The following is a 19,057-nucleotide window of genomic DNA, read 5'->3' on the forward strand; positions in this document are numbered from 1 at the left end:
CAACGGTGACTAAAAATAAAACCCTTGCTTTCATAGAGATTATATTTAATTGGGAGGAGAAGCAGAAAAATTAACAAATAAATGTGTCAGCTGGTGAAAAGTGCCATAAAAACAAAGGGTGAGTCCGGGCACTGTTACCAATGGGCTGGAAGGGACTTTCTAGCAAAGGGTGACCTTTGAACCAGGACCTGAAGTAAGTGAGACCAACCCAGCGGCTTACTCCTTTCCACTGGGCCTGTCAGAAGTGCTCCAACTTGGGAATGCAAAAGGGTGAGTATAGGTTTATAGAACATGAGAGCCATTTGGTTTGGTCCTAGGTTCAGTCTTCTAAAATAAGTATTACTGAGATGAAATTCACATAACACAGAATGAGCTAATACACGTGTACACTTGAGTGGGATTTAGTACTTTCACAATGTTGTACCACCACCTCTTCCATCTCTACAACACTGTCATCTCCCCAAAAGGAACCCCAGTATCTGGTAGCCGTCACTCTCCATTTCCAGCAGCCCCTGGTAACCGCCAATCTGCTATTCGTTTCCATAAATGTATCTATTCTGGGTATTTCCTGTAAATGGAATCATACAGCAGGTAAAAACCTTTTATATTGAGCTCCTTTCCCTTAGCATAATGTTTTCAAAGTTCATCCACACTGTAGCAGTATTCATCCTAACACTTTATTCCTTTTTATGCCTGAAAAATATCCCATTTTGTATCAAACCATGGTTGATGGGTTCAGTCAGAGTTCACAATTGGGCTGTTCCCACCTTTAATGATCATGACTAATGTTTCTATGAAAATTTGTGTACAAGTGTTTGAGGACCTGTTTTCAATTTTATTCTTTTTAATCGCCCTTCTTAATCCATTCCTGAATCTGTTAAAAAGTCATGTTCAAAACTTTGAAAAATGTTTAAAATGACTCCACAGTGATGAAAGACCAAATATATTTTAACCCTCTAAATGAGTGCCTGGCATGTAAGAAGCCCTTAATAAATAGCAGTTGTTATTATCAATAATAATAATTAAAAGAACACAAGGCTAAACATCACACAGCTGAATGCAGACTTCATAGAGAATTGTTTCAGTCCGGGCAGGGTTGAGTGGGGACCAAATCTGGGCAGGGGTGAGTGCGGGAGGAGACCCATGTGAAGAATCAAGATTTCAAGCCTGCTCCTACAACTCTTCATTCACCACAGACACTTCCCCGTGACTAGAGAAATTGGCTGGAACTTTTCTCAGCATTCAGGTAGTTTATCTGCCATCCTGTAAAATATTCACTAGTGGACTTGCTCTGGGTTTTGCCCTGAAGTTACACAAACTTCACGATGAAGAGCAAATGGAAAGAGATGGTTGTGTTTCTGCTTGTGTGACTTGGCATTCACTAAATCTCTAATTTATTTATTTAACACAAAACTGCTGACATCATTGCCTGAAGAAGCAATTTCAGGCAGGTCTGATCCCAGCTTGTTTGCCACCCAGAGTCAACACCATTTACATGAATTGTGACGGTAAAAATTTCATTTTTATCTAGAGCCAAATATCTGATCAAGTAATCACTTAATGATCCTTTGAAGTGTTAGGATTTTGGATTTGCGCTGAGCTAGGGTTTAGGAGACCGGGAGACATTCCTAGTCTTTCTGGGACTTGTTTTGTGACTTCGAAGAGTATACCACTGACATCACTCTACTTTCCCATTATATTAAGGTTATTTTATCTGACCCCGTGTACCTCACTAATGGTTGCAAGACTTATCCTGTATTTGTGCTTACTGAATCTGGTCAGTTCAGTCAAAATGGTTAGGAGTTATACAAGTCACTCCTTAACTGAGATCATATTTTGATTTCTAACATCAATTATGCCTTCTTTTTTAAAATTTCAACTAAAGGTTCCTTCATGCATTACAGTATTAATCGTGTTAGTGAAAGAACTTTAACAACTAGACTACCTGCCATTTGCTTCAGTTCTTAACTGTTTATGATTTTAACTCCAGGTATCTACTTATCAGGGATCTTTCCCCCAGTTTATGAGTGATCCAAGATAAATATATTTTTCTCAATAGCTAGAAAATTTACCATAAAAACACTTCGGAAGGTCCAGTCTTATTTCTATACTTAGTTCTATTCTGGTTTTATGGAAAAAATGTAAGCTGGTTCTTCCAGAAATTACCGTTAATATAGCAATAATTCTTATACTCTCTGGTCTCAGGAGAGCAGAAAGTGATGGTAACAATGTCACTCTTCCTCTGCTGCACTGATGTCAATCAACCCTTTCACGTGATCACTGATGTTTCACGATTATTGCCCATTCCTTCGGCGTGTTCCTTTTCCACCTACTTATATGCACCTAAACACCTGCAAACATATGTATGGAGACATGCTGTCCCAATCTGTCGCGTGTTTGCCCACATATAAAATTATTCTAAAGTTCAAGTCTGAATCTGCAATGTCTCTGTCCAATTTTTCTTTTTCTATCTCTAATAAATGTAACCTATCAACCTCATCCCTATCTGAACTCATTATCTATAAATAATGGCCTTTCCCAAACCACATTAGTACTTCTCTAGGAATGTTGCCCTTTTAGAGGTCTGATTAACTAGACAAACAGGGCATGGAACTCTAGCCACATTTCCAACATGAAAAATAGCCTTTTGTTTTAAATTATGATTTTCTCTAGTGAAAACTGAATATGACTTATGATGACCAAGGCACAATTCCTCAAGGCAATGATGGAGTAACATTTTTTCTTATTCTGAAAGTCAGACTTTTTGAAAAATCTAGCCATCTTGAACACAGATACGAGTGCAGAAGTAAGTTCGGCATTACTGTGGAAAAATCCATATTGTTAGGTCAGAATGTATTCCTGACTTTGTATTCATTGAGTCAGCTGCTTATGGAGAATGCATCAAGCATGTTTATCCCCAGTACTCATGGCTTTGCCCTTGCAGTAAATCAGACAGGAGAAAAAATTACTTTCAAATAAAATGGCAATTCAATTAAGAACAAGTAAGGCTTTAAGGCAGATTTAAACTAAGACACTAGCCATAAATCCACAGAAAGTCAGCAATATAAAAACATGTGGATGCTGTCAAACATTCATTTGAGATTGAGATTCCTATATCATAAAAAAAAAAAATGAGCAAAAATGTAGGCAGCACTTACCAAGGACCTGGCACTATTAACCCCATTCATCCCCACAGGAACCTCCTGGGGTAGATGCTATTTCATCCCCATTTTACAGATGAGGTCAAGGGTGAGTAACTCAGCCAGGATAATCAGCAGTTAGAATCAGAGCTGCACTTTTTTTTTTAATTTTTTTTATTTATTTGACAGAGAGACAAACAGCTAGAGCAGGAACACAAGCAGGGGGAGTGGGAGAGGGAGAAGCAGGCTTCCCTCTGAGCAGGGAGCCAGATGCGGGGCTCGATCCCAAGACCCTGGGATCATGACCTGAGCTGAAGGCAGACGCTTGATGACTGAGTCACCCAGGCGCCCTCAGAACTGCACTTTCAACCGACCAAGTGAACCCCCTGAGTCTGTTATTCACCCCTATACCATCTGCTTTCATGAGCAGGAGAAATAAATCTTTTCTTTCTGCCTGGTGATGTGGCTTTTTGTAAGGACTCTGAAGTGTTAAAATATGGTATGCATGTTGTTCTTTTCTTAAAAACACTTCTGGTCTTATGTTCATGAATTTATAGTTTATATTCAGGCAAGCTTCCCTCCTCTGCTATACAAGGACATGAGCTGAGTATTTAGGACAAGTCTTACCATCAGGCAAAGATGAGAGTCCTCCCTTCAATGGGATTTAAGGATGCAAAGATGAGAGTCCTCCCTTCAATGGGATTTAAGGATGTCCACTTCCCAAAAACCTCTCTCCTATCCACTGATTACACTGAGTAAAATTGCATCCCCAGAAAATGTGTGGAAATGGCCACATGCTGACAGTTTAATGTAAATGTGTCTTCAACTTGATTTCTTCCATCCCAATTACTCTGTAGCCAAGGGCACTGGGGGACGACGGGATGCTGTTGCAGCAGTGGCAGGTCATATGTGGTGTTCCCATCACCACCTCTTCAGCCCCTGGTAAGGAAGGAATTCCCACCTGAGAGTTATGCAGGTGGCCAAACACATGATGCACAACACGGACCAGATGACAGCAAGAGCGGTTTCTTAGTCACACATATGCACAGCCTAGGGAAGGAGGACACCACTCCTGCAGGGTACACAGGGGTGGCACTTGGGAGCAGAATAAACAAGCAGAGGCTGCAGGAGCCTGGCTTTGTAGTAACAAGGGGGTGAGGTGGCTCTCCCCTCCCAAGAGGGTGTGATGAGCTTGTTTGATAAGTCTGTGGACTGGCAGGGAACGCAAGCCTTCCACTCAGAGATAAGCAGGACCAGTGCAGGTCTTCATGATAAGGACTGGCTAGGGCACCCTGCCCAGGGCAGCAGAGAGTGGGGGGCGGGGGGAACATGCTGTTTGGCCCTTCAAGACACTCCCAGTTTCCCCTAGATATGGAGGCAACACATAATACTGGGCCTTAATTTTAAGCCTTACTCCGCAGATGGACAAGTATGGAGGGAAATGGAAGAGAGATGAGAGTAAGGAAGTTAGTAAGTAAGGAAGGAAGTTAGGGCCTTGAAACTGCAAGACTAGATGATCTGAAGAGTGGGCGGGAAGCAGCTCCTAGCAAACTCTATGGAAGACATCTCAAGGGTGGAGTCTGTACAGAGACGTAGTGAGTGGTGTGTTTCTTCTTAATCACTACTTCCGGGCTGAGGAGCAGTAAGTTAATGACAAAGCCAGTTAAAGGAGGCCTTTGATAATATTTAAAAGAGGACGATGTGCGATTGGATTCATCTTTCACTTTTCAACTGATAGCATTAGCAGCTTAGGTGCGAGAGAAATGATGTTCAAGATAGCACAGCCCTAGACGGTGTCCGTTGAGCACAGACACAGTTCGTTGTTGATAGTTTGGTCATTGTTTTCCATGCAGTGTGATGTCTGCCCTGGAGATTGGCAAGATGGTGTTAGGTGCTTCCGAGAACCAACAGGAATTGCACAGTTGTTGCCTCTTCAGTGTTCTTCAATCCAGATTAAAGGCAGGTTAAAGTCCCAGCTCAGTAGCTAGGTCTTCATCCCATTCTAACTAACAGTGATCTTTCTTGAGCCAGTGTGCCTCTCATCCAGAGCCAGCAGCAGCCCACACTATTAGTCTAGAATTCAATTGTCTACTGTCTTCTGGTATCTCCTATTTATGGCAAGTTAGAAAGATTTTCCATTTTGATAGTGAAATAAAGTTTCCTTTTTAAATAAATACACCTCAGTAGAAATAAATAAATCAGTAAGCGAATTTAAAGAGAACATTAAATCAACAAGCCCAGGTGTTACATGAATACAGCAAAATTATGAAGTTTCTATGTGAGTAACTGAAAGAAAACTTTGAATTAGAGACATTTTTAATATATGTACACGTGTGTATGCATACATATCTATTTATTACATATATATATATCCTGATCAGTCTCAAATCTTCTTAAGTCTAACAAAAGGTAGCTTTTTTTTTTTAAAGACTTTATTTATTTATTTATCAGAGAGAGAGACAGCGAGAAAGGAACACAAGCAGGGGGAGTGGGAGAGGGAGAAGCAGGCTTCCCGCCGAGCAGGGAGCCCAATGGGGGGCTCGATCCCAGGACCCTGGGACCATGACCTGAGCCGAAGGCAGGTGCTTAACGACTGAGCCACCCAGGCGCCCCGCTATGAGTTATCTTTAAATATACTTATTAACTGGTGAAGGTAAATATGCTAAGAAACTTCTTCCCATCTCTATCTTCCATCTCTACCATTTCAAAAAGGTGAAAATTCCCTTATACTCAGCAAACCTATTATCAGAAATACAAGTGGGATGAAGAATGGTGCACACAGCGGGAGTACACATGTTCCCACATGTTCAGGAAAAGCCCTGGAAGGTCTGGGGAGAAGTTAAAAGCTTCAGCATATATGGCTGGGTGTTTTGCTACATAAATCACAAAGATCTTTGATTTTTGACTTTGTCTACTGACTGAGTGCTCAGGTGGGTTATTAGCTTCTTCCTCATTTGATTTATTAGTTCCCAGTTGGCATGCTCATTTCTGGGCCCTATCAGTTTTTAGGCATCTGTCCCATATACAACGCTGACCCAAGGGCCTTGGGCTTCCCAAGTCCTCAGAGATCACACAAGACTCTCTTCTAACTCTTTCATAAACCCAAACTGTCTCAAGGAACAATGCAGAGCCATAGTCTAAGATATAAAAACGGAGCCAAAATTCAAAATACTTTTAGGATCAACTCAACAGAACCATCTGGATCATCAGCAGTATTTTGGTCTCTTCTTGCTTTTGAAAGTTGTGGTGGCTTATAGATGGTATGAAATCTCTCCTAAGTATGAATTTGCTGTTGCTTCAGAGACTAGGGAGATAGAAAAAATTGGAAGAATTTGATTCGAGCATCAGAAGGACCTCGTATGAGTGAATCTGAACTATGGAATATAGATGGTTGGGTAGCCAAAAAAATGGTGGCCTTCAAAAAAAGTAACCAAGATTTCATCAAAGTTATAGACCACTGATAGATCCAGTTATTTCCTTGAAGACCAAGATTATAAGACAATATCAATCAAGCTAAGTAGCATGACTAGCCAGAATTTCTCCTTAAAACCAGATGCCAGGTTACATGAAGAAACTACCAACATGAGTGTTTTGTTAATTAGAATAATCCATGTACTTTACAATCTTATACAGATTGTTTTCATTGTATCAAAAATTTGATCATTGAACAAGCTTGAGTATAATAATAGTATATTTTTAAAGTGCAACAGAGGTGAATGAAACATCTTTTTGCATGATTTGTGTAAATGAAGAATAGTAAGGATTTTTTTCTAATTACCAAAATATAATGAAGATATAGGTAGATGTGTAGGTGTGCTAGTGCATGCTATAATTGATGAAAATTATGAACACATATTTTCCCATTAGGAAAAAAAAATACCATGATTCATAAAAAGAAAATCTAAGAGAATCATGTGTATTTCCACTGGAAGTTTACCAAGTCACCATGCATAACATATAGAGAGAAGATAACATTTATGTTACTTTACTATAGGGATTTTGCCAGAATAAACTTACTTTCTAGTTATTTAAGAACTTTAATAGATTGATTATAGACTTGGTATGTAAACTCCCAGTTCCTTGTTTTAAAAAAGATAAAGCTATTTAATAATTATTAGTGGGTCATTAGAGAGGCTTAGAGAATTAAGTAAGAAAATACCAGCTCTTCTAATCAGGCTAGAGCAGCCCAATGAACTTCCTATGGGACCTTCAGAAAAAGGCTGAAACTCAGACTCTGAAACAGATGTTTCTAAGAACTCATGAAGAACCCAACAGTAAATGTTACTTTGTCCAAAGAATATTAAGCAAAATAAAGGCCTTGCTTATTGCTTTTGTTTTATCCAAATTTAAATTGAGTAACAGTATTTTCAGCAAGATCGTTATAAGGACATCTATTCAATGACTGCCCATTCCCATGTGAAGATTATTGGAGATCCATTGGAATCTATTCAGACATATGAAGCTTAGGGATGCCATTTCATTCAACATCTCCATAAAATAATAATGCTTCGCTTCAATCTGTGAGTCATAGATGTTTTTCATTTATAATATTTGAATTAGGACAAGCACTCACATTCCTTCTTTTCCAAATATGATTTACATTTTAAAATCATTAATAAGATAATGGATTATGTTGCTATCAAACACAGGATTGGCTACATTAATCGAGAGAGTCAAAAATGGCGAGGCATGACACAGTTTCAGTGGTTCTAGGATGATCTTCATTAATAATACTGCCCTGCCCACCCAAAGTCACCCCACTCTTCCCCAGATAACTGTTTCTCCTCTGCCTGACTATTTATCTGAAACTGAACAATTGAGAATCATTTTTACTTAAAATTATTTTATCTCATTTTAAAAGGCAAATAAGACTGGGAGAGGACATAGATGTCATATTACATAAATCATTTACATCTCATCAAATATTTTTAAACTACTTACTAAGTGTGAGGCAACATTCAAAGTACTAGAGATAAGGAAATGAGAAGAAATGTCCCCGCCCTCAGGTCACTCAGCCTAGTGGGGAAGAATCACAGGGCAGTGAGTCAATGTAATGTAAGTTGAGGTTGGCTGGGAGGGAGCTGTCTGCCAGCAACAAAGGGACCTCCCAAGTTGTTATGCTCTAGTCTTCTGGAGTCAGAATGAGAAGAAACCTATAGGCACTGGGTGGTAGGGGGTGGTGAAGGCAAGAAACACACAGAGGTGGGGACTGTGAAGGAAGAGAAGTCCAGGCAGATGCAAGGACAGAGCAGTGATAACAGGTGAATTTGAAGAAGTCCAGTAAACCTGGAGTTTAGGGAACATTTCACGAAATAGGATGAGACAACGCTGCATATTTTCTTCAGTCCCTTAGTAGGTTCCAGGTCCTGTGCTTTAGATCCATTATGTGATTTGAGCTTGGTTAGGTGATATTATTATTCCCATTTTACAGATAAGGAGGATGAAGCACTAAGAGGTTAAGTAACTTGTCCAAGGTCCCTGAGCTCATAAAGTCTCAGGGATAGGCTTCAAACCAGGGGATCTGCCAGCATCTTCTAAATGCAGTTTGGGAGAGAGGGAGAATCAAGAAGCAAAGTTGACTGGAAGTCTTCAGAGAGATTTCAGGTGATCAGAACAGTGTGCGTAGCCCAGATTCAAAGCAGGTTCACCCACCTGGGCTTTATTTGAGGTCCAGCCTGCAAGGTCTACTGAGGAAAAGTAGTGGATATCTTAGAGAAAATGAAGGGTTTCTTCCTTTCTACTCATTCGGGTAGCATCTAATTCCAAGAAGTCACCACCCACAGCGATTCAGGAACAGAATTAGTCACCTCTCTACCCATTGCTTGGAAAGACCTCACGCCACGTCTTACAAAATAAAACCAATGGCCATTAGGGCCAGAACTCACCGTCCTCAAAGGGAGTGATGGACCCTGATCTCCATCTCTCCTCTCTAGTCATCAGCCAAAACCCAATGGTCAGCTATCATGGGTTCCCTCTTGCTGCGACTCCCTCGCCCCCATAATGCATTTTGCTTCCTTGCCGCAGACTTAGTTTGCTTCCCCCCCCACTCCCCCCAACCTCTGCCACTACATGCCCTGGAACCACAGCGTCATAGCCAGCAAACTCCTTTTTACCTCAACGCTCTACTTGGAGCACCCCTTCTACATCCCTGCCTTAACGGAAGCCACTGGGCACGTGACATGTGATATACACAGAATGAATAAAGACCACGCCAGACTTAACCCATAAAAATATGATTTTGCTTTAAAAGAGAAATTGATCATAAAAATCAGGGTGAGGGGAAGGATGAAATTGCCCCAATCTTCACTGTCACTCATTCCGGAAGGAAATGCACATCACAGTAGTGCATCCATTTAATGAGCATTTAGGTACTAGGCACTGTGCTAAACATGACCTTCATTTCTCACCACTAGCCCCTGAGACAGGAACATTCTCTACTTCTCAGATGAGCATTTTCTGAGGTTCCAAAAAGTTAAATCTGTCCCCAGGTCACAGAGCCGCCTGCATATAGAGTTGGGACTCCAATGACTTCATCTGCCATACACCGAGGCAATTTGTTCTCTCTCCTTGATTCACACCTTAGCTATCTCTGTAATGTAATTTGAATACTCTCAGGAAAACCATCTTGAATTCTGCTGCCCCTCCCAAATGGTTTCCATACATCGTATATGTGTTTTATTCTTTTCCTACAAACAAGGCTGTCTTCTCTAGGATAACCTGGGTCTCAGTTCCATGGGTATTGCCTTTGTATTTCTAAGGAAACATTAAGAAATGTCTTCCCATTACATTTTCCTGTGTAATTTAAATAGACAATCAGGCCAGAGCTTATGATCCTAGCCTTTTTAAGGAACTGAAACCTCTGTTATGGTTTATGGAGTATATCTCATGAGCTGGTTACTCCTAGGTTGTACTGAAAATATTCACATCACAGCAACTCTATTGTTGTTATTATTCCCTTTTTTTTCTAAGGAGGTCAGGGAGCCTCAGGATGTTAAGGAATTTACTTAAAATGAGAGTATAAGCCACAAAATCCAGATTTTAACCTGGTGTCTTTGCAATCTTGTGGAAGTTACACTATCAAAGTGAATCCCCAAAAAAGGACTTTACAAAACTCCTCCTATCCCTCCACCTTCTGTAAGAACTACCGAATCACAGTCATGGCTGGGGGCCTGGAAAGTTTTTATCTCAACATCCAAGAAGAGTTTATGTAACCAGGTTGTATGGCATCTAGGAACCACTGCCCCACCTTCTGGAACAGAGCTTCTTGCGGTGTAACATTCAAGATGCTCTTTTAATAAGCATCCTACGTCAAAAAGTATTTCAAATTACCTTGTATCCTGAATGTATCCTCCCAATCTCCCTGTTACAGATAAATCGGGGAGTGGGGGCAGGGGGAGAGAGATGCGTAAAGGACAGGTACGTTCCAAGTAAACTTCTGAACCAATGAATATAAGGGTCATGCAAAGTCAAAAGGAACAGTACACTTAAAGTGTATTTAAGAACTACACATTTAAAGGAAGGTGGAGGGGGGTAAAATGGGTGAAGAAATGAGGAAGAGACACAGGCGTCCAGTTTGGGAATGAAAACGTCACAGGCATAAAAGGTACAGCAAAGGGAATATCGTCAGCGGTATTGTAATATCCTTGTATGGTGACAGATGGTGGCTACACTCTCCGTGAGCAGAGCGCAGCATACAAACTTGTCAAATCACTTTGTGGGACACCGGAAACTAATGTAACATTGTGTGTCAACTATACTTCAACAACAACAAAACTACACATTTAAGATGTATGTCATTTTTATCGTTCTGGCCCAGCCTGAGCCCATGTGTCAAGGGAAGGAAGTAAGGAGGGAAGGAGTGGGGGAGGGAAGCGGGTGACATTACCACTTTAGAATTTAATTAGCTGACAAAAAAAAAAAAAGGAGAAAACTTGACGGGAAAGACAAATGCAGAGGAAACAGAGTAAGGAGGGGAGGAAACAAAAGACAAAAAGTTATAATGAGGTTCTGACTAGCATCAGAAATGTAAGCAGCTCTTTTCTGATGTATTCTAATTAGCTTGTCTCTGAATTGTGTTATTTTAGGTTTTGTTCCTTTTACGTGTGTTTTATTTTAAAAGGTAGAATTTGCTCTGAATGTCAAGGCAATTTCAACTGCTGCAAGAGACAGCAACTGCATAGGGAGCAAGCAAAATACAGTCTCCATTATACTGGGCTAAAAAAAAAAAGAAAGAAAGAAAGGAAGAAAGAAAGAAAGAAAGAAAAGGAAAGAAAGAAAGAAAGAGAGAGAGAGAAAGAAGAAAGAGAGAGAAAGAAAGAAAGAAAGAAGAAAGAAAGAGAAAGAAAGAAAGAAAGAAGAAAGAAAGAAAGAGAAAGAAAGAAGAAAGAAAGAAAAAGAAGAAAGAAAGAAAGAAAGAGAAAGAAAAGAGAAAGAAAGAAAGAAAAAAGAACCCTCCGGGGATTTGCATACTAGTCAGACTTCGGTGCGCTGCAGTGCGTGGTTCCGGCTGAGAGGCAGCTCTATTCTTAGATGTCTGAGCTGAGACAGGAGGATGAAAACTGGTCACCGCTGCTCCAGGACCTTCCGTCAGTTCTCTTAACAGGGTTCACCTGTCAGATCAAATGCCCCAAACCTGCCTAAAAGAGCGTTGTAATCAGACACATCATCCCCTTCTTTTCATAGCGAATCTCAAAACAGGGCTGTTTCTATCAGGAAAGTACTGAAATGTGGTCTTTCCTTTGCATTAATGATTGTGCTTTTTTAGGAACTGGAAGGTTTGGGGTTTTTTTGTTTTTTTGTTTTTTTTTCATTTCTCTTCCCCATTCTTTTTGTTAACAAAATTTTATTACAAGCAAATGTATCTTCCTCAAGGTAAAAATAAAATTTAAAAAAGGTGACTTTTTCCTTTAAGTAACAACACAATGGGCCTGGCTTTCTGGTTGTGTGGCCCTTAAGTACAATCCAAGCGACATTAAGGATTAATTTATTCTATTATGAGGCAAGTCTTTGGTGCCTCTTCCAAGATATTTTCTACTTCAAGACATTCGTAGCTTAAAAAGCCAAAAGAGAGTGAGGTTGCCAGTAATAAGCCTTTCTTACTAGTGATTGGAACTCAGTCTTCAACATATTTTTTTTTAATTTATCAGAATATTTATGAGGTTTTAAGAAATAGATTTCTTTTTAAGTTTTAGTTTATGTTTTTACACCCATGGCTTCAGGGAAGCCTGTAGCCTACCAGGCTTTGCTTTCATTATCTGATACTCTGCCTCAGAATTAAGAAATAGATGTAAAACCATATTTAAGATGAGAAGTCCCCAAAACAGCATTTTTCTTGAGGCCCCCTTTACTCCTACTCTCTTAAATCCTGGGCTATCTAAGCAAAAACATATGTGAAGAAAACAAATATGAACACTCTCTAAATGATTCTAAATCAGTGCATATTGCTTCATCATTTTGTCACTTAACAATTTAACACACGGGCCTGAGAGAGCTAAAACAAAAGCAATGGATACATTATATGAGGCCAATTAATTTATAAATGAGTGATATTAAAAGTGAACTTTCTGGACTCAGAGAGAAACTCAGGAGAAACATAAAACTATCCTCAAAGGAAAGAAAATGAGGAACACATGTTATATTTGGACCTTAAAAAATACAAAGGTCAAGTGTACATGAGATAGAGATATATGATACTGTTATTTGATTTTTCATTTTGGTGTATACAGTTATACTAAGAGTATTCTTTCTAACGATCACAGTTCTTTTCCAAAAAGATATTCCCTCTCTTTACTTAAGTCTCTATGTAGATAGAAGAATACAATTTCAGAAAGAAAATTGCTCTTAATAAAATGAAGACTGAGAAAGAGTCAGAGAAATGTTCCAAAACAGTGGTTTCTGGGACTTCGAGATTTCATACATTAATAAAATCTTTTTGATTAAAAAGGCATGAAACAGGGGCGCCTGGGTGGCTCAGTCAGTTAAGCGACTGCTTTCGGCTCAGGTCATGATCCCAGGGTGCTGGGATAGAGTCCCGCATCGGGCTCCCTGCTCAGTGGGGAGCCTGCTTCTCCCTCTCCCTCAGCAGCTCTCCCTGCTTGTGCTCTCTTGCATTCTCTCTCTCTGTCAGATAAATAAAATCTTTTAAAAAGGGCGGGGGGCATGAAACTTACAGGCTCAGGAAAAGGTATAGCTTTTTTTTTAAACCAAAGACATATATCTCCATGAAAAACTCCCTACATTGTCCTTTTCACTTTTCCAGTAGCAGAGAGGGTAAAAAAAAAATAACAGTAAAATGAAATAATAAAAATAAATTAAAAATTAAATTTAAAAAATGAAATTAAAAAATTGCAGTCCCTGAACTAAATGTTTAAAATATTAACTACTTGGCAGACCAAAAGCAGTGCCAGCTAAAAATGAGGCAAATCTTGCCTCCTTTTATAAGGATGCATATAAAAGCTCATCTGATTACTCTCACAACTATTAGTGATGGTGTTATTTGGCATATTCTTAACATTACCTTCTGAGCATCCAATTTTCAGTATTGAAGAAATTAGTTAAAAGTAACAATCAAAAGAATGAAGATTAATCTCATTGATTTTGAGACAAGAAGTTGATCACCAAAATAGCAAATTTTATAAATAGCAGGTTTTTCCCCATAAATGAAACTTGACTGAAATCAGTCGTGTGTCACAGCCTTCTATCTGTAAAGAAGCAACCTAAGATGGGTGTCCCAAAGCCAGCTCTTGACAGTGGACATCAAGGGATATGTTGTATGTATGTTTCGACAAAGATAGTGTGTTTCAATACACCATGATGTTTCATTGAGTGAAAATTAAGGATTCAGGATGCCTTATGAAAACAAACTTTGTGTAGCTGCTGGCCCTTACCAATTTACCCAACTCGGGCAGCCGAAGAATGTCTAGATCTTGTCAGCACCAGAATTGGCCACCAATTCCCTACTGTATGCTAGACCTTGGGTCTTGACCCCACTGGAAAACTCTCCAAGAATAGTGAATCGTGTTCCCGGATCATGGCCATGTGTGACCTCTGCTTCAATGGACAGGGCCAGGCTGAAGATGATCTTCTCCTAGGGTTGAGGCCAGGTAGGGCCACCCTGGGATGCCTGGTGCACCCCTGCTCTTTGGATTTGGGTCCATTTCCATCATGCAGAGGCAGTGTCAGCCCCTAGACAGGACCTTCAAGATGGAGGGACAAAGCTGGTAACCTTGGACAAGTTCCATTCTTGTGCTTCCTCCTTAGTGTATGCCCATTAGGTCCCCAACAAGTATTAGACCCCGGAACCCTTCGTTCTTCATAGAGGTTGTACTCATGTGAGTTAATGGGCCAAATAGGTGGTGAGTTCCGAACAATGCTGACTTGCCTGTCAAGCACAGCCTGAGTATTGCATTCTCTTCAGTTTAGATTGTTCACGATGTGGGTACAATCTAGGTTAATCCAAAATTAACATGGATTGCCCAATTGTTCCCTTCCTGGCTGAGCCAATTACTCCCACACATACAACATTTTCTGCTGAATATATGATTTCAGACTACATCTTAAGTTTTCTTGAGTATGGTAGAATTGAATGTCATGAACCATAGTTAGGTTAAAAGTCTGATTTAAATATTTTGGTGACCACATTTATGACTGTCTTTAATTGCTTGAACACAATTCAAAGAGTTAGAAAAGAGGACAAAAAATGAATACTTGGCTCAGATTTTAATTCTCCTATATGCTACCCAACAGGTCTAAGGGTAAGTCAATGGAGAAAACAATGTCTCTTTAGTTTCACTTATCCCTAAACAGTGATTTATAGTAATAAATACTAATCCAGGAGGCTGATTTGATTGGGTTTTTTTTTTAAAGATTTTATTTTTAAGTAATCTCTACACCCAATGTGGGACTTGAACTCACAACCCTGAGATCAGGAGTCATATGTTCTTTCGACTGAGTCAGCCAGGCACCCCTGATTTGATTGTTCTAATCACCAAAAAACCTAGTGAATTTTTTTTTTTAAAGATTTTTTATTTATTATTTGAGACACAGAGATACAGAGAGAGAGAGAGCATGAGCAGGGGGAGAGGCAGAGGGAGAGGGAGAAGCAGACTCCCGGCTGAGCCAGGAGCCCGATATGGGGCTCGATCCCAGGACCCCGGGATCGTGACCCGAGCTGAGGGCAGACGCTTAACCATCTGAGCCACCCAGGTGCCCCCCTAGTGAATTTTTTAACTAAAAGAAGGGATTGAAAAGACAGTGAATGTATAACATATTACTCCCACCAATCACATTTACCTGTAAGAAATGTACGGCATTTAGTATCAGTAACCATGTAAATGTCCTCCCCGGTTCACTGAATCTGTTCTCTCCCTCCCCGCAGCAGCAACCTGCCCCCAGGCTGTTTTATATCTGCTAGGACACATCCTGAACAACCTGGACATTCCTCTGCCATTTTCCTTACCTAAAACAGGTGCTTGGTGGTTAAGGTGTTTACATAGTTCTTGTATGCTGTGCTTTCAAGCATTAAGTATTCAAATTCATTTCACTATAGAAACAAGAACCAAAAGTGCCAAAAGGTGATGACAGACATGAATTGAACCGACAGGTGTATCTGCCCCGTATTCAGTCTGACAATTACTTCTCCAGCATTACCCACTGGCAACATCTTAGATGTGGTATACACTACAGACCACTCAGAGGTTAACTGGAGACGAGTTCTTCAACCCATAGCAACAGGACCAGGTTCATTTGCATCCACGGCATCCCTAATCTCTCTTTGGGAATTAATTCCAGTGTACTGACCCTTCACAAGTTCTACAGAAAATTTTCTATGTTAGACTGTGAAGCTGTATTTATTCCTGATCAATTACCACCCAATCCCACTCCCCGCAAAATCCGTCATTTATCTGATTCAATCATGAGAAAACTTTTTGTGGCTAGAGCGGAGTTCATTTTAAAGGACTTTACATTTGAGATTTAGTTTCTAGAATCCAACTGGAAAAGACCCAAATGACTACCAAGAGATCCAAGAGACAATTTCTTCTTTTCTCATGTTCCAGGTCCATGTGCACTCTCAGTAAAAGTCACTGCTTATCCGGGTTCTCCAAGCTCTTCCCCATCTACAGAATATATGGAATCCGAGCAACCTCAAAGAATGGAGGTAAAGTCACATCTGTGGGTGCGCATCTCTCCATCCTATAAAATTATCACCAGGCATACACACAAACTACTACATACTCCAAAGTGAAAGGAGTCTTTCCTTAGAGATCATAAAGGCTTCACCCTCTTGTAGGTAAAGCATGGAGGCCTGGAGGTTAAGTGACTTAAAAGCCATACAAGTCTATTAGTGGCAAAACCAGGACAGGAATCCGGCCACCACGAAGTCCGGTTCCATGCTTGTTCTCACAGTGCCTTTCTCACTGCCTCCTCATGGCCCTTGGGTCCCCTTTCCAGGCTTTGCATGAGTTTGACAAATAAAGGGATCACACGATCATCAGTGGTCTCACAACGTACATACCTAGGATATTTCTACAAGATCTTCTTCTCTTTCCCAGCCTTCAAGATCAACTCCACTTACTGCCTCGTTTTATTCAAAATATTTGTTCTAAGTAAATTAATAACACCCATTTTTAGAGGGTGCATATCCATAGCCAAAGTCAGTTTTCAGTTTAGCCTCTCCAAGATAATGGATTGACACTGATCCACCAGCTAATTTTTTAAACAGAAAATGTTCGCAAAAATGTGAGCACATTGCTTTACACTTCTATCACCAGGAACATGTCCAAGAGAGCAGTCTATTCTCTACTGAGGTAATTACCAAGGAGGAAGGGGTGGTAAAAGAAAACCAACAGTCTTCATTATTTCTTTTTAATTGTTTAACTTTATTACTGTTGCACCATTTATACAATTACATATAATTTCAATGCATCCATTGTACATTTTTTTGTTTTTTTTTTATTTATTTTTATTTTTTTCCATTTCCCAATGAGTGGTGTGTTGGTGTCTGTGACACAGAATGGAAGAGAAACCGGAACTGCAATGAACGCAGACTTTTTTTTTTTTTTTTTTTCATTTCCACTGACCAATAAACAGAACTACAGGTGCACCCAACCACGGACATGCATTAACTCGTCATGAGAAATCTAGGGAGGCTAAGTAGGATGAGAGAATGTTTGTTACTCCCAAAAATACCTGGGGAGGAAGAATGGAGTATTGGCATCGAGATACACGTGGACTGGCTAAGTGGGCTGTCTGAAAGTTGGCATTCATCCACAACATTAAAAAAAATATCAAAATAAGAAAAGCAGTAAATTAAAAAGAAAACACAGAAAATACTGCTTTCATAAAGATCTGATTGCCTTGGCACAGGCCGTGCGGGCAGAATCAAGCGCATCACTCCCAACCCCCTTGCGGAAGACAATCATTCGGATCTTCGCGGCGGAGCGCACGTGACGGCAGTCAGGTACAGAAGGTGAACTGTACTTTCAGACACTGATCTTTAAAATCCAGGACTGACTGGTAAAGTTGACTGAAGGTATATTAGATATTTCCCCACAAAAATACTATTTGGATTCTCCCCACCCCCTCCCTCCCTCAATGGGACAACATCCTTTTTATTTATTTATTTTTTAATTTCCTTGGGCAATACATATCATTACTTCCAATTTGAAACGCGTTAGTAGAGGAGAGAGAGAGAGACAGAGAGAGAGACACAGAGAGAGAGACAGGCGGTGTCGGCGGGACTCGGGCTCCAGAGGCTGTCCGTGTTACTCTTTGACCGCTACGGTTTGCTCGGCGCAGGCGGCGGGCGCCTCGGCAGCGTCGTCTGCGGGGGCTGCGGGGGCCTGGGCCTTGGCCGTCGAACTGGGGGCTTCCGTGGCTGCCGGGCTCTCCTTGGACGACGGGGCAGCCTCGGTGCTGCTGGGTTTTGAGTCTGAAGCCGGGGCCCCGTCACTTTTCGTCTCCTGCGCGGCAGGAGCTGCGGGAGCCTCAGTCTTTGTGGGTTCCCCGGCCTCCTGGCCCTTGTCATCTGCCTTGGCCTCCGCGGGCGCCTCGGGCTCCGCAGCCTGGGGGGCGTCGCCGGCCGCCGGCTCGGGCTCGGCTTTCGGGGGCTCGGCCTTGCCCTCGGCCTCCCCCTCCGTCTGCTCGGGCTCCGCCTTCGGGGCGTCTTCCTTGGCCGCCGCTGCCGTGTCTTTGTCGCCTTCCTTGTCTTCGGGCTTGCCGGCCGCCGCGTCCGGGCCATCCTTGTCGGGCTTCTCCTCCTTGCCCTCCTTCACCTCTGTGGTCTCGGCAGCCGCCTGGGTCTCGTTCTCCTTCGGGGTTCCCTCCTCTTCGGTCCCGGTTCCTTCGGCCTTCTTGTCTTTGTCCTTGGCCTTCTCATCATTCACGTTGTACCCCTTCTTCTTCTTGCTCAGCTTGCCTCCCATCTTGGAGCTCTGTAACAGAGCACAACGGGACACAACACAAAAAGGAGTTACTCGTGGCTCCGGGAGGGAACATCTGTGCCCCCCTCTCCCCGCCCCATTCATAGGCTGAAATCCTATCCCCCCCAAGGTGATGGCATTAGGTGGTGGGGCCTCTGCGAGGTGATGAGGCCAGAAAGGTGGCGCCCTCGTGGGCGGTACCGTAGACGGGGCCCCGCGGTGCTCCGGCCCTGGTCCCCAGGTGAGGGGCAGCCAGAAGACCGCCCAGCACCCGTCCCCAGACACCTCATCTGCCTGCACCTTCACCTGGGACTTCCCAGCCTGCAGAACCGTGAGAAATAAACTTCTATTTATAAGCCACGCAAGTCTACGGTAGTTTGTTTTAGCAGCCAGAACGGACCCCGATGCTTCTAAGTATGAAAACTAGAAGAAGGCTACCGTTTACGAAGTAAAGAGCTCAGCATGCCACTTCAGGGTACACTTCAAGATGGTGACCAG

At 41.6% G+C, this 19,057-nt stretch overlaps 1 protein-coding gene across 2 annotated transcripts in view; it reads right to left on the reverse strand.

Moving 5' to 3' along the window:
• Window positions 1–17,005: 17,005 nt before the first annotated feature.
• BASP1 (brain abundant membrane attached signal protein 1) overlaps window positions 17,006–19,057 on the reverse strand; it is a 52,711-nt gene continuing 50,659 nt past the window's right edge. For both annotated transcript variants that reach the window (XM_021702508.2, XM_021702509.2), the window contains exon 2: window positions 17,006–18,571. In XM_021702508.2, the coding sequence (XP_021558183.1) occupies window positions 17,903–18,562 (660 nt within the window). In that variant the 5' untranslated portion in view covers window positions 18,563–18,571 and the 3' untranslated portion in view covers window positions 17,006–17,902. The remainder of the gene's footprint in view (window positions 18,572–19,057) is intronic.

The sequence above is a fragment of the Neomonachus schauinslandi genome, chromosome 7, assembly GCF_002201575.2.
Source record: "Neomonachus schauinslandi chromosome 7, ASM220157v2, whole genome shotgun sequence".
NCBI classification, from domain to species: Eukaryota; Metazoa; Chordata; class Mammalia; order Carnivora; family Phocidae; genus Neomonachus; species Neomonachus schauinslandi.